The following is a 13,064-nucleotide window of genomic DNA, read 5'->3' on the forward strand; positions in this document are numbered from 1 at the left end:
CTAAGCAATACTTCATTTCACCGTTTCTTTCTATCAGCTTCGTCAGTTCAGACGGATACAAGATGGCGATATTTTAAAACGAGGCTACCTGCCTGTCCTCTGCTGACCTTGAGGGCGCCACTCACCTTTGTAATGGAGATGAGGCCTGAGAGTACGTCTGTTTCGAACTTTGCCCGCCAAGAGGGTTGCTGAGGGCAGAGACCTCCTCTCGAAACACAACCTTTGGCGTAATGGGCCATAAATTGTTCGATGGACACTGCCATCGCACGGCCAGAAATGGCAATCATTCATGTAACTCGTTCCTACTACTGTTTACACTTCAAAATGTCAACGCCTTCAAGTGGCCCCGGGGAACATATATAGTGGCGTTCTTTCCCCACCAATAATTTGACCAACAGTCAAAGAACGAGTGCAGTAAACTCGACAAATATAACTGTCGGTGGCATCAAGATTTCAAGAATCTGATTTTAAAACAGTCTATGGCCAAGGTCAAAGCTGCATTCGATCCAACAGTGTATCACCCTGTAAAGATCACATACTACATGTGTGTTGTATCAATAACAAAGTTGAACGCAAAATTATAAGTTTTATTCTGGTTACTTTATAACATTTGCTGTTCTTGATTCACTAGATTCAAGCTAAGGTCAATTTGCTTCAAATATTATCTTGAATTGTCAAAGCAGGTGTTGGTAAGGACGTTTATGGCCCCGGCCTTACCAAACCGTACGTACGGACAGCACAATGGACTGTTTCATTCATATACACATCGAGGTAGATTATGTAATCTCAGTGTATTTCCAGATGGGCGATTTAGGGTCTTTTGAGTCAATTGGATGTATGTAGTTTCAATCGGCTGATTTTATTAGTAGGTCCTGCCCTCATCTTTATATTTCTTCTGGTTCAATTACGTAAGGATTGACTGAGGGGAGATAACCGATAACTAATTAAGGTGTCAATGAATTTGAATTATTTGTATTATGGAATACTTATGAATTTCACAACCGTCATTGCCCGTTCATCTTTTGTTGTCTTTTCAAATGTTAACAGAAAACCGTGGCTCTTTGCGTGACCTATGAGGTGTTTAGCGATAGTCTGTTAATGGTCTTTAGTTGTCCTAATTGTTTGTAACGAACGCGCTACTTAAACGACAACTAAAAAAATTGATCTCCAAATGCAGAGAGAAAATGGCACTACAACTAACGCTTTAAACTGAATTGACTTAAATATTTGTGTCTTGCCTGTAAAATTTAGCTCTCTAAAAATTACTAAAATCAAAAAAGCGCAGGCCTAAATAAGTCAATGTTCAATCGCATACTGGTGGCATAAAATTTTATCGCGAAAATTGCATGACACATTTCCGGACAAAAACGAAAGAATGGACACTGCAAGAAACTGTGGGGAGTATATAACGGCGTACAGTACTTTCGCTTGTTTGTGACGTCACGTACAGTAACCTTCGCTCGAGCACAGCCAAGGAAAGACGTACGCACACCCAGCACATGCGCAGTACCTGGTAGGTCATCCTAGCAACTGAGCAAAACACACAACCAGCGCACACATACTCCCAGCACGATAACCGCGGGAGAAAACAGCTTGAGAAGCAACGACAATGATATGGTGTCGGTCGTCAATTTCGGCAGTTTATAACGATTCCGACGGAGCGAAACTCACGTAAAAGCGCTGGTTAAAAATTGATTGGCTTCAAGAGAAACGACGGCAACTCAGGTGAGTGACTGTCTTCACTGCTATCGGATATTGGAGATTTGGTCTTCCGTTGAATGAACTTGATCAAATATTCCTTTCATAATATGAATAATATGCTGTGTTTGTTTTATGTTGCCTGACCAAAGGACTGCCCTGGGACATATATACTTGTACTGTAGTTTGAATAATGCTTTTCAGAAAGCAGTACACCATAAGAATACAAGCATGCAAATTCGGTAATATGTATTTGTTCGCCATGTCGAACCACTACATGTTGCGTTAGACGGCACCGTACGTGTCGCATGTTACCGAATTCGTTGATCGAGGAAAGACGCGTCGTTTAATTTGTCGCACTGTTAACCGAATGCAGAATCGGTCGGCCATTGCCCCTGCATGTAGGACAACATAAAAACCGGTTTATATGCATGGCGTCTTCTTTTGTATGGAACCAATGCACAGCCACGCTGAGATTGGCCCTGCAATCGATTTAAGTGCCTGGTCAAGACAAATGACAGAGATTTTGCCCGGACAATTCTCTGTACCACCCTGCGCACAGACCCAGACCCCGACTGTGTGTCTTGATAACCGATGGGCAGTAATCAATGAAGTCAGGCTAAAGTTTCGATGTCTAAGAGGGCTTCTCCAAATGAAGTCAATTCGCCATTTTTCTCTTTTTACGACTGTTGTTAAGATCAGCCGTCGGCGTTGCGTATTCACAAAGCAAACCCTTTGTGCCATTTAAATCACTTTCAAAAGGCCAGGATTGCTTAGCGGTAACAAGACACACGGGGGTCACACAGCGACTCTTGATGTGTGAAGGGTTGGACCATGCTTGAGTTTGCTGTGGATATGCCATCTCAAGTACTGGCACAGTCCCTCCTCCAACTCTAATGGTATTCGCAAAATTGAAAAGCGTGGCTGTAGTTATTTGCCTGTTTATATTTGCTTTCCATTGATGCGGGAGAATGCGAAGCCATGGAAATACGAACACAGTGAAGCGTATGCCAAAACACGCCAACGTGATCAAAAACTGTGGAGCTTGCGGAGAGGGCTCCATGCCAAAACATATTTAGAGACATCGGGGCTAAAACTGGAAAGCGGAGTACGTTTTTAATTTGACACTTCTGCCTACATGACTGAACACTGGCAATAAGTTGAAATCACAAACGGATATTACAGAGCTGGTAAAGATCACAAAAAAAGCGCCACTGAAATTTGCACATGTTGTGTGCGAAGTTTTGTGTTTCGTTTGCTTTTTTAGATCGCTGTAATTCAAAACTCGGACAACAGCGGTGTAAGTATATGTAGGGGGGTTGGCGTGTTTGTTCACCGTTTCTTTTCGAAGACGGCCCACTCTGTGTGTCTGAGACGAGACACCTGGTGAGGTTGCCTAGCTCTTTACTTGCGGGCAGAATTTTCGCTTTGATCATGGCGATAGTACTCAGAATCCGAAGCCATACATAGTACAACCCTCTGCCTACGCTCTGATGCGACAATAGCGTCCATTGACAACACAATGCCGAGGTCATTACGTTAGCCGCAGTCCCGTGATTAAGGAGGGTCAATCCGTTAACAAAGGTTTTCTGAAGGAAGCAAACAGAACCAGTGAAGTCAAAAGTGATGTCAATTCATATTTAAGGTCATCGCTAAGGAAACTGTGCTTGTTGAAGTTAATGTAGTTAGCGATGTTAAGTGACACAAGCAGATTGTCTTGAAGCTACAAACAGACGAGAGATTCAATCGTCCATTGTCGGTCACCCTTTTAAATCCCCGTCGTAATTCTTCTTGTTGACCTCTTGTTTGACAGGTTGACACCATGTCAAAGGTCACGCTATACACCGTGCTCTCCGTTGCTGCGGTGATGGTTACAGGTAAGCCAAGATATTTGCTCTTTTGGTGTTGGTGATTCAAGGCAGTGGTGGTAGACTGATTTTGACGGCAGAGACAAAAACGGGTGTGAATATGATATTGTAAATATTCATTGATCTCACGTGCGTGTCTATAGAGTGGCTTTCCGCGAGGAGATGCCAGGGGAATTCACTCGTTTTTGTCAGCGATTTTTACTTTGAAAAATCTGCTTTCACGGTTACAATAGCATTGCTAATCTTTATGATAACTGTTACCCGTTGTCGCGTCGCGTTTATCAACTGGGAGTGACGACAGCGCGTTCGTCATGGCGATGAAAAGGCGCGGTCATTTGTGGTCAGGGAAACACAACATGTTCGATACTCCATTTGTCAAGTCTGTGTAATGGACCATAGTTCACAAATTTATAAGTCTCCACTTCAGTACGACACACAGCATTGAAAATAGAAAGTGGAATTTATGCACGGTTACAAAGTCGTTCGTAAACACCGTTAACGACTTGACTCACACAGTGTAATTTTAGTTGGAGAGATCATAGCAATTATATCGGATCAAGTGATGGTAACAGACGCTTTCAGTCACCATGACAACCCACAGATATATAGCATATTGGTAGTCTTTACGTTCTTGTAAAAGCCTACATGACACAACGCTATTAATTAGAAATATTTCTCGCCAATGGACCATGTCGATATCATGATAGCTTTAGTACAATCTCTATATATCATGAGTACTCGGTTACATTTACTCACCTAGCTTTAGTATTTTGCAATTACTGTGTTTATGCTGTGGAAATATTAATTGCCTTCCAATATGACAATTTTTATTATTTGTCGCTGACCTTGTTATTTTTCAAACAATTGTCATAAATGATGAGGCCGTTGAGCTGAGAATGGCCGATGTTTTTACCGAGGAAAGTGGTCGTGGTGAATGGTGTTACATAGGGAATATCTAAAAATTGAAATGCCTTCTTTAGTCAATATAGAAAATTAGTCTCGTGAAAATCGACTTGTGAATACAGTGCATTCAGACAAAACATACTTTCTCATCGACGACGATTTTGAAACGAGTGATAAAACTGAACAAAAGTATCCCTAAGATGCCCTAAAAATATCCATTGCAGTGCAGCTCTTCCATCGAAAACAGTTGACTATCGTTTACGATGTAAACCTTGAACTTTGAAGACACGCTATAACACACTTCATGGAAACTAAAAATGGTCGATGGAGAAGACAGTTGAAATTTCAGAAATTTGTAACAAAATTGAAAATGAATTTAACAACTCACCTAAAATGTTAATGATACTAAAATGGGAAGGTTTTGTATCTCCTGGCAGTTTTCGATGCTGTACACCCAAACGCTTACAACCATATTCTTATCATTTTCATCGTATTTGCTATTTTAATGGTTTTTTTCAGTGACACTTCAAATAGAAACGAACCCTACAGTGGTCTTGGAGGGTTATGACGTGTTGTTCACCTGCACGGTGGCAGACAACTCCACCGTGGTCAGGTGGATACACGGCACCGAGCACATCACTGAGGGACGGGAAATCATCTCAGGGACGGTTACAGATAACGCCAGGTGAGTGGCTTGTCGCAATGCCGGAAAATGACGACACGCGCTACTCCGTCGTCCCGAACGATAGGTCATGGTTGCCCACACTGCTGGTGGCGCACGCCCTGTGGCCTACAAAGCCGCCTCCGTCTTGCATATACTGTAGGACGTAAAATTGAAATAGTAAAAGGAGAGTGGTAATGTATATGTTTGTGCTTGTATGAGAGAGAGAGAGAGAGAGAGAGAGAGAGAGAGAGAGAGAGAGAGAGAGAGAGAGAGAATGTGTATTTGGCGTTGGTTTATTAGGGCAGATTTTCGTTACTGCTATTTTGGGACGGAAGGAGAGAAAGAATTTAGAGCTCTGCGCTGCCCTCTGTGATGCCGTCAGCTGGCATGGACACGGCCATTAAGAGAGCCCTATGAATACAGAGTTAAAGACAAGTAAAAGGGAACGCTACTGACATCATTTTTTGTCAATTATTCAGGTATACTGTTATCGGAGATGTCAGTACAGGGGTGTACAATTTACAAATCATCGACATTCGGAAAGCTCACGCCGGTACCTACATCTGTAGTGCTGACACCCTCGAGGTTGAAAGACGCAATATTGTTGTTCAAGGTAAGGAGAGAGAGAGAGAGAGAGAGAGAGAGAGAGAGAGAGAGAGAGAGAGAGAGAGAGAGAGATTGTTCACGAGCATTTATCATTATGTTCACCTCCACTAGAACGACAATCATTCATATTTCTTTGGCTTGTTCGGTTGTCTTCACCTCGTCTGAAAGTAAATCTTTCCCGCCATTATAATAATTGGTTGCTGGTTATTGTCTCCACAGACGCAATTGCGCCTACAACAGATCCATCGTGTTCCATTGACACGGCGGACCTTCAAGAGGGCGATGATGTCAGCCTCGTGTGCCAGTCCACCGGCGGTGACCCGAAGGTGGCTCTCACCTGGAGTTCCGGAGGCAGGGATTTGGTCTCAACCACGACAGAGACAAGCAATGACGTCAGCATTTCGCTAGACATAGAGTTGACGGCCGAGAGACAAGGGAAAGTGTACACTTGCACGGGCCGCCACCCGACTTACACCAGCGCCAAGCGATGTTCCCTCCCAGCACTTGATATTGAACGTAAGTCTCGTGAGACAGGAAATGGCGCGAAATACTATAGCCTGATAAGATCATTGGAATCTTGATTTAGTTTCAGATTATTTTGAAACATCATAAAATGCATCTTTTTTCCTGATATTTTTCAATCTCCGCTGACTTGTACATTTATTAGTTGGGTTTTTTCAAACATATGTGCGAAAAGAGCTAATTTTATCGAGAAATTTTAGGATCCCGCCATACAGTGAGAAACTACAGAATTATCGGGTACACAATGTTATTGATGTCGCCTAGAGGCTGCATTAATTTTCAGCAGACTGAAGGGTTGATAACAGTCAGTAACTGCCTCATGCACACTTTTTTATCACTATTTTTTTCATCCTTTGCGTCCTTGTCAACCAACAGTCATACCCCGCATCGTTGTGACCGTCGTCCCCGTCACCATGGAGATCGCCGAGGGAAAGGGCGCCAGATTCGAATGCAACGCCAACGGCGACCCGCCAGTGACGTCATACCTGTGGCAGTACCAGACCCAGCGGATCAACGACACGGACAGACGGTTTCGCTTCGACCAGAACGACAACTCGCTGACGGTCATCAGCGGGGAGAAGAACATGGACGGAGGCGAACTTCGCTGCGTCGCTCGCAACAAAATCGATACCCGCTATGCTACGGCAACCATAACCATCGTCAGTAAGTACACGACAATGTATTTTCTGCAGTATTTGATATTCAACTTGTGATATTTTGTCGCCAGAATTTAGAAATCGTGTTAGTTCAGCACAGAATAAAGGACTCTGATTGGCTGTCATCAATTTTTTATCTGGTTGCCTGATTCACACTTACAAAATTCAAGAATAAAGTCATTCAGGAGACATGAACAATATATAATTTACCAAATTCCTTAAAGCCTTATTAAAAGGTATGAAACTTTCAGTTCCAAGGCGTGTACATAAAGTGGTTCTATAAGACCCGACTCTTTGCAAATAGATTTGAACGTCTGTATTGTTTTGACTCAGCGAACAGTCCCTTAGGGGGTGGAGGGACTGTGCTCACCGTTATCTTAGTGTCCAAATCAATAATTTTTACTTGTGAAAAATTCGCAGCATTTCTTTTGAAAATTAAAGTTCTCATATTATGTAATGCGCCCTTAGTGGGCAGTGTGTCGCTTACATTAGTCAGGCAACACATAGTACCCAGTGTTGGGTAACATAATATAGTCAACATCAACGGACAGCAAGGTAAACAACAACAATGTGTTATATTAATTGCTAATCTGTGGTAATATTACCCGAAGCACCAACTTAACTTGTCAAATCAGAGTGTGCTCGAACAACAACATGTACAATTATTTATAATCGAGAGAGAGAGAGAGAGAGAGAGAGAGAGAGAGAGAGAGAGAGAGAGAGAGAGAGAGAATTGTCCGCTTTCATTCAAGTCAACTTCCTTTCTGTCATCAATTTCTAGGTGCTCCCGTGGACGAAGGCTTCAGTTTCAAGTTCATCGCCGCTATTGGCGGCCTCGTCCTATTCATCGTCCTCATCGTCTGCTGCATAATCCCAATCACAGTGTATTGCTGTTACAGGAAATACAACAGGGAACAGCAAAGTAAGCGATTTATTATGCTATGATGTTACATGCCCCTGTATTTTCAAACATTAAACTGAGTCGAAATCATTAATGACCGCTTCCTAATTTCAACTTACAGTGAGACATATAGGTCGACATCCACAATGAGAGGACTCTGCCAATCACGTGGTCTGGCATAACCTACTTTGACTAAATTTGTGTACTTATCCTTCCATGCTAACTAAAGAAGTGTATATGGTGGTGAAATTTCAGCAGACCGATGTATTTACATGTAATTATACAGATTGCTAAAGCAGAAACACGTGCAATATATTTCAATTTAGGTTCTATGTGTCTCCAAAAGTGAAAGACTTAAACCTTTGCTCAAACCTATCACCTTGCAATGTTGATACCAGAAAAATCAGTACCTTAAAATTAAACTAAATTTGAAATTTAAAATGGCTGCCGCCTTAACTCTATAAGGGACAAATTTAAAGGCAAGAGTCGTCGGAACTGCGCATGTGCGATTTTCTTGTTTACAAAACAATGTATTTTATGCATGATATCTAGATGCATCACGTCAACATAGCTGCCACATTTAAATTTTACGATATTCATTGTTAACAAACATGTTTTAACTTTCATCAATCGCCAATGTACCCGTACCCGAGATGCAGTGTTTACATCGGTCGTAGTGCTCCCTGGCAACCTTTGAGCCGAATTCCGACGACCCCTCTCTCTTTAATGTTACATTTTCACAAATTAAGACTCTGAAATTTACATTTACTCCAAGAACTTCAAAATCATTCCAACACAAGTGGTAAATAACAAGAAAAGATTGTAAGAATTTGAAAGTCCGGATATCTGTTCCCCAGCCGTATTCTTACCTATTATTCAAGTTTTCGCTTTGAAGAATCTTTGACGGGATATTCTTTTGTTACAGGAAAGAAGATTTTGAGAAAACAGACTAAGTTGGCCGTCATCAGCAGTATGCAGGGCGCTGGGAACCCACAAAGCGGCGTAAACTACTACGTACACCACGAGGACGACCACAGACGCAGCAGACGACACAGGAGGAAGGACAAGTCACGTGTCCTCAAGCACAACGTTGTGAGTCCGAACGGCGACGCGCGCCATCACCGGGACGATAAGAAAGATCGCCACAAAGACAGCAGTGAAGCCAAAGGCAAGGAGCCGGGCTCCAATGACGGTTACTTGACTCCCGTCACCGTCAAGAAAAGGCCGCCAACGCCTCCCGCGGAGCACAGGTCACGATCCGAGTCACCCAAGAGAAACAGCGCCGACAACGAGACCGCCAAAGAGACGCCGAGATCTCAGAGCGAGACGAGAAGACCAAGAAGGCCAGACCGAGTGTCACTGTCACCCGGCGAGTATTTCAAGAGGGCAGAGTTGGAAATGCAACGTCATGAAATGGAGGAGTTGGAACGATCCATGACGCTACCAAACGAAGATCTCTACAAGAAATCTAAAAAGAAACGACGCAAGAAGCGGTCACGTGACTCTAAACACAAACGGGACCGATCGCCTGATGAAGGCATTAAGGCAGATGAAAGGACAGAAAATGACTAGAACGCATTTCACCTTCTCTTTAAGCATACTTTAGCGACTATGCAACTCAGATATTCTGCATCGAGCTCAGCCAACGTTTTGATAATAGAAAGAGGGGAAAGCCATAAGACCGTTGTTCGCTGAGGAGATTTCCTTGGTGTGTGAATGCTTCATCCCTCAACGGGGCAGTTCTTGGAGCAGAGCACTCAACCACTCGGGTTTGGGTGGGGATGTGCATGATTCAAAGAAAGGACAACAACGCTTATAACAAACGCCACCACTGTGTTGGTCTCTCAAGAATGCTTGCTTGGTGCTTTTAGTTCAATCAACTTTCCTCCCATCACTAATAGTTTACAGAAGTTGATCTGATGGATTCATATTTATCACGACATCCGGACATCAACATTCTATCACGGCAGTTCATGAATTTGTCGTTTTAGGTCGGTGCCAATTGATATGCGGTTAATCTACTTTCATTGTACCTGTCTTATGTGTAATCGATCTGACTCTAGTCTGTGAGAAACACTGTGCAGTACAGTGACACTCTTGCTACTCTCAATGCTATCACAGATGTCCACGTAATATCGAAAGAGATAACGTTATTACCATTATGCAGAGCGCCAGCTTCGTTGAATAGTTGTGCAGGGTACAAACTTCTTTCAAACGGCAACAAATACTGATATTTTATATGCAAAATTTCAAACGAAATAAAATAAACTCATCAAACAAATTTCATAGATTGACTCACAGATGCTTTAACAGATTGTTTAATCGTGTTCTCCTTCCATGAAATGAAATCTTCTGAACAAGTTTTATCGGGAGGGTTAAAAGTACAGAAGAAACGTATCTTCGTCCTCTCTGGCTTGACAGGACAATAGTATCACGTGATCACCTGATTGACTAGTTACGGATTTTTCAACGGGTTTCAACCTTCGAGGATGAATGGTAATCATACGAGATGTTCAAAAATGTTTTTATAAGCTCCGTTTGTCTTTATTTATATTTTTGGTACTTTTTGGATAATTTAAATAGTTTTTTCTTGAAAGTACAGCGAAGCCATGTTATGGGCGTTGTGTACATAGGGGTGTTAAGTTGAATTTGCCCTCGGGTTGGTTAACTGTGTACACTTTTCATCATTCGTTAGTCTTCAAATTTCCATTCACCTTGTAGACGTACCAGGCGTAGTAATTGTAAATATTGTAAAATAACATATTTTAAAGAGATCTCAAGAGGGCATCATTCGACAGTAGCCACGGGAAAATTTACTGTGATCTCTCGTTGACTTCGACTTTTGATAGAAACAAGAGATTTCCATTCCTGTACAGGCTATCTTGTTATCTGAGATGAAATATTGCAGTTAAGCTTATGTATGCTTTCAATGTATTATACTTATTAAGTGCCAAATTTTCACAGATTTTGATATATATTTTTATGATTCCGTGTCGTGTACAGAGGACACTGTGACGTAAGCATGACGTCATGATTCAGTTTAATGCCACCTTGGACGATAACATTCAAAAGACGCACAGTGTGCCGTCTATATTAAACAACATTCCAGCAGATCAGAACGTCAGGAATCAAAAATCAAGGAAAAGTGATTATGTATATAAAGAAAGAATTAAAAAACAGGAAGTCAAGAGGCTTTTGAACAATTAGATGTTTTATCAATACAGGGTCTCAGTATGGCAGAACTTAACACGATTGGAACTAATTTGGGATAATGTGATCTTTATATTTTTCAAATTTATCAAAAGTGTTAGGTGTCCTATAGCTGAATGTTTCAATATTGCAAGTTACACATGATAACAAGTGTATAACTGAAAAAGAAAAGCATATGAGTTTACATTTGTAGATTACACAGACATTAATTCACCATCCAATTATACCAAATTAGTTCCAATCATGTTACTTTCAACCTCAACTTGACAAATACAGGGTCGGACGTTTGGGAAAATGATAGTGTTGAACACAACAACATGTTACAAATGGCAAAGATGAAATGCCCCAGATATATTTTCTCAAGGACAAAAAACATTCGGGTAAAACCGTAGTCTTAGTATTTCAGATAATAGTTAAAATCGCCATTACAAAGAGTGAATTCGATCATTTGCACAAATTTCACATTTCTGAGAATATCATTTAGCTCAAGCAACTCAAACTGCTTTTTAAAGAAGTTTATGATCATACAATTGAAAATTATAACAGTAGAGTTCTCGATGATTACAGAATGTGGTTTTCTTTCTCCCAAAGATTTTAAAAATGTGAAAATTGCAAGTTATCGCATTTAATGTATCATATCAAAACCTTAGAGACAGTACCGACTGACTTAGAATTATTAGAAATATCGAGATCTTTGAAAATCAATCTGCAGATATCTATTTTCAATAACGATTTGCCGACTGTCTTTCGCCTTGTACAGTGTTTATTTTGAAATGAATTAATTTGAATGTAAGTTGCTCGCTCATTCAAGTAGTTTGTCACGGTCATTCAGCTATTGGTTTTAATAGGATGTTATATTCCTTAGCGCTTGTTCATTTTTTGTAAAAAATTGTAATATCCATTTCAAGCAATAAATCCACAATTAATTTTCTTTTTTTAAGTTTGACTGCGTTGTCACTTTGTCCGTTCAGGGGACGATTGACATATACTTAGAGAATTTTATTCAATATTCTTGTTCGTAAAGTATATACAGTAATAAAGAGTATTAGCCCATTCATCGACAACACAATGTTTAGTGTTATATAAGCATTGTCATTGCTGACAAATGAATTAAGGTAGTATGCGTCTCGAAAGTAAAAGACTTAAACATTTCTAGGGTAAAACTTTCAACCATTCTCTCACCAAATAAAGAGTAAAAATCTGGGGTCACAGTGCGAAAAACAAAGTTTCGATTTTCGAAAAACTATTATGGTGAATTTATTATACATTGAACCCCACTAGCTATAACTCTTGAAATTTTTGACCTCAAAATATCTTCATATTCTCTCCTGGTTTTCTCTGAATTCTACCCTCTGAAGGGATATGGGCTTTTACTGCATTAGGAAACCACACCTTTGTGAGCCCCAACAAATGATAGATCAGAAAGGAATTGAATCAACATTTGAGTCCAAATATCTCACCCCAAAGCGCATTTTACCTCGATGTCAGGGTTAGGTCAGCAATTACCAAATTGCATTGGACCTCTAATACAATCTCCGTCGACGATTTCAAGGTGAAGGTAAATCATTTCGACGTAATCTGCGGAGGAGAACAAGAAAGGGTCTTCTACAAAACAACAAACAAAAAGAATGCCAAACACATCGATAATTTATGCTAATTGGCCTTCAGTTTTCCCCATGTTACGGTGCACGTGAACACAATTCCTCCAGAATCGATACGACGTGAAATTGAAACAGAAAAGCCATGAATGCAAGTTAATTAAAACATTTAGACAGTGCAAGCATACAATGAGCGGATGGGAAATTTATTGATCCCTATGGTTGAATCATTCTGAGGCGAAAATTTACGGTGGCCCACACCGGTGGTGTGGATCTCTCAAGACCCTTTCTATGAATGAGTTGACCTAACTGTGGCGCTGCTCTCCCTTCTAAGATGTTTAGCGGTACTTGAGTTCGTCAGCTCAACTTCCTGTAATAGCTCGTAATCTAGTATTAGCGGGTCAATTCCCATTGGCATTTCCGATATCGCGTTGCATT

At 41.0% G+C, this 13,064-nt stretch overlaps 1 protein-coding gene across 1 annotated transcript; it reads left to right on the forward strand.

The window, feature by feature from the left end:
* The first annotated feature begins 1,488 nt into the window (after positions 1-1,488).
* Positions 1,489-12,090, forward strand: LOC139129648 (cell adhesion molecule 3-like). The gene is made up of 8 exons (XM_070695313.1): positions 1,489-1,725; positions 3,512-3,575; positions 4,989-5,154; positions 5,613-5,746; positions 5,959-6,255; positions 6,637-6,924; positions 7,699-7,839; positions 8,744-12,090. Exons 2-8 carry the CDS (start codon positions 3,521-3,523, stop codon positions 9,388-9,390), a joined length of 1,728 nt encoding a protein of 575 aa, XP_070551414.1. The 5' UTR covers positions 1,489-1,725; positions 3,512-3,520; the 3' UTR covers positions 9,391-12,090.
* Positions 12,091-13,064: the final 974 nt, after the last annotated feature.

This window comes from Ptychodera flava, chromosome 3, assembly GCF_041260155.1.
Source record: "Ptychodera flava strain L36383 chromosome 3, AS_Pfla_20210202, whole genome shotgun sequence".
NCBI classification, from domain to species: Eukaryota; Metazoa; Hemichordata; class Enteropneusta; family Ptychoderidae; genus Ptychodera; species Ptychodera flava.

Excerpts from the sequence above, each read along its gene's own strand:
- LOC139129648 (XM_070695313.1), top strand. The coding sequence starts at position 3,521 with ATGTCAAAGGTCACGCTATACACCGTGCTCTCCGTTGCTGCGGTGATG. Across the intron at positions 3,576-4,988 it reads TGCTGCGGTGATGGTTACAG|TGACACTTCAAATAGAAACG; the intron begins GTAAGCCAAGAT and ends GGTTTTTTTCAG. Across the intron at positions 6,256-6,636 it reads CCCAGCACTTGATATTGAAC|TCATACCCCGCATCGTTGTG; the intron begins GTAAGTCTCGTG and ends GTCAACCAACAG.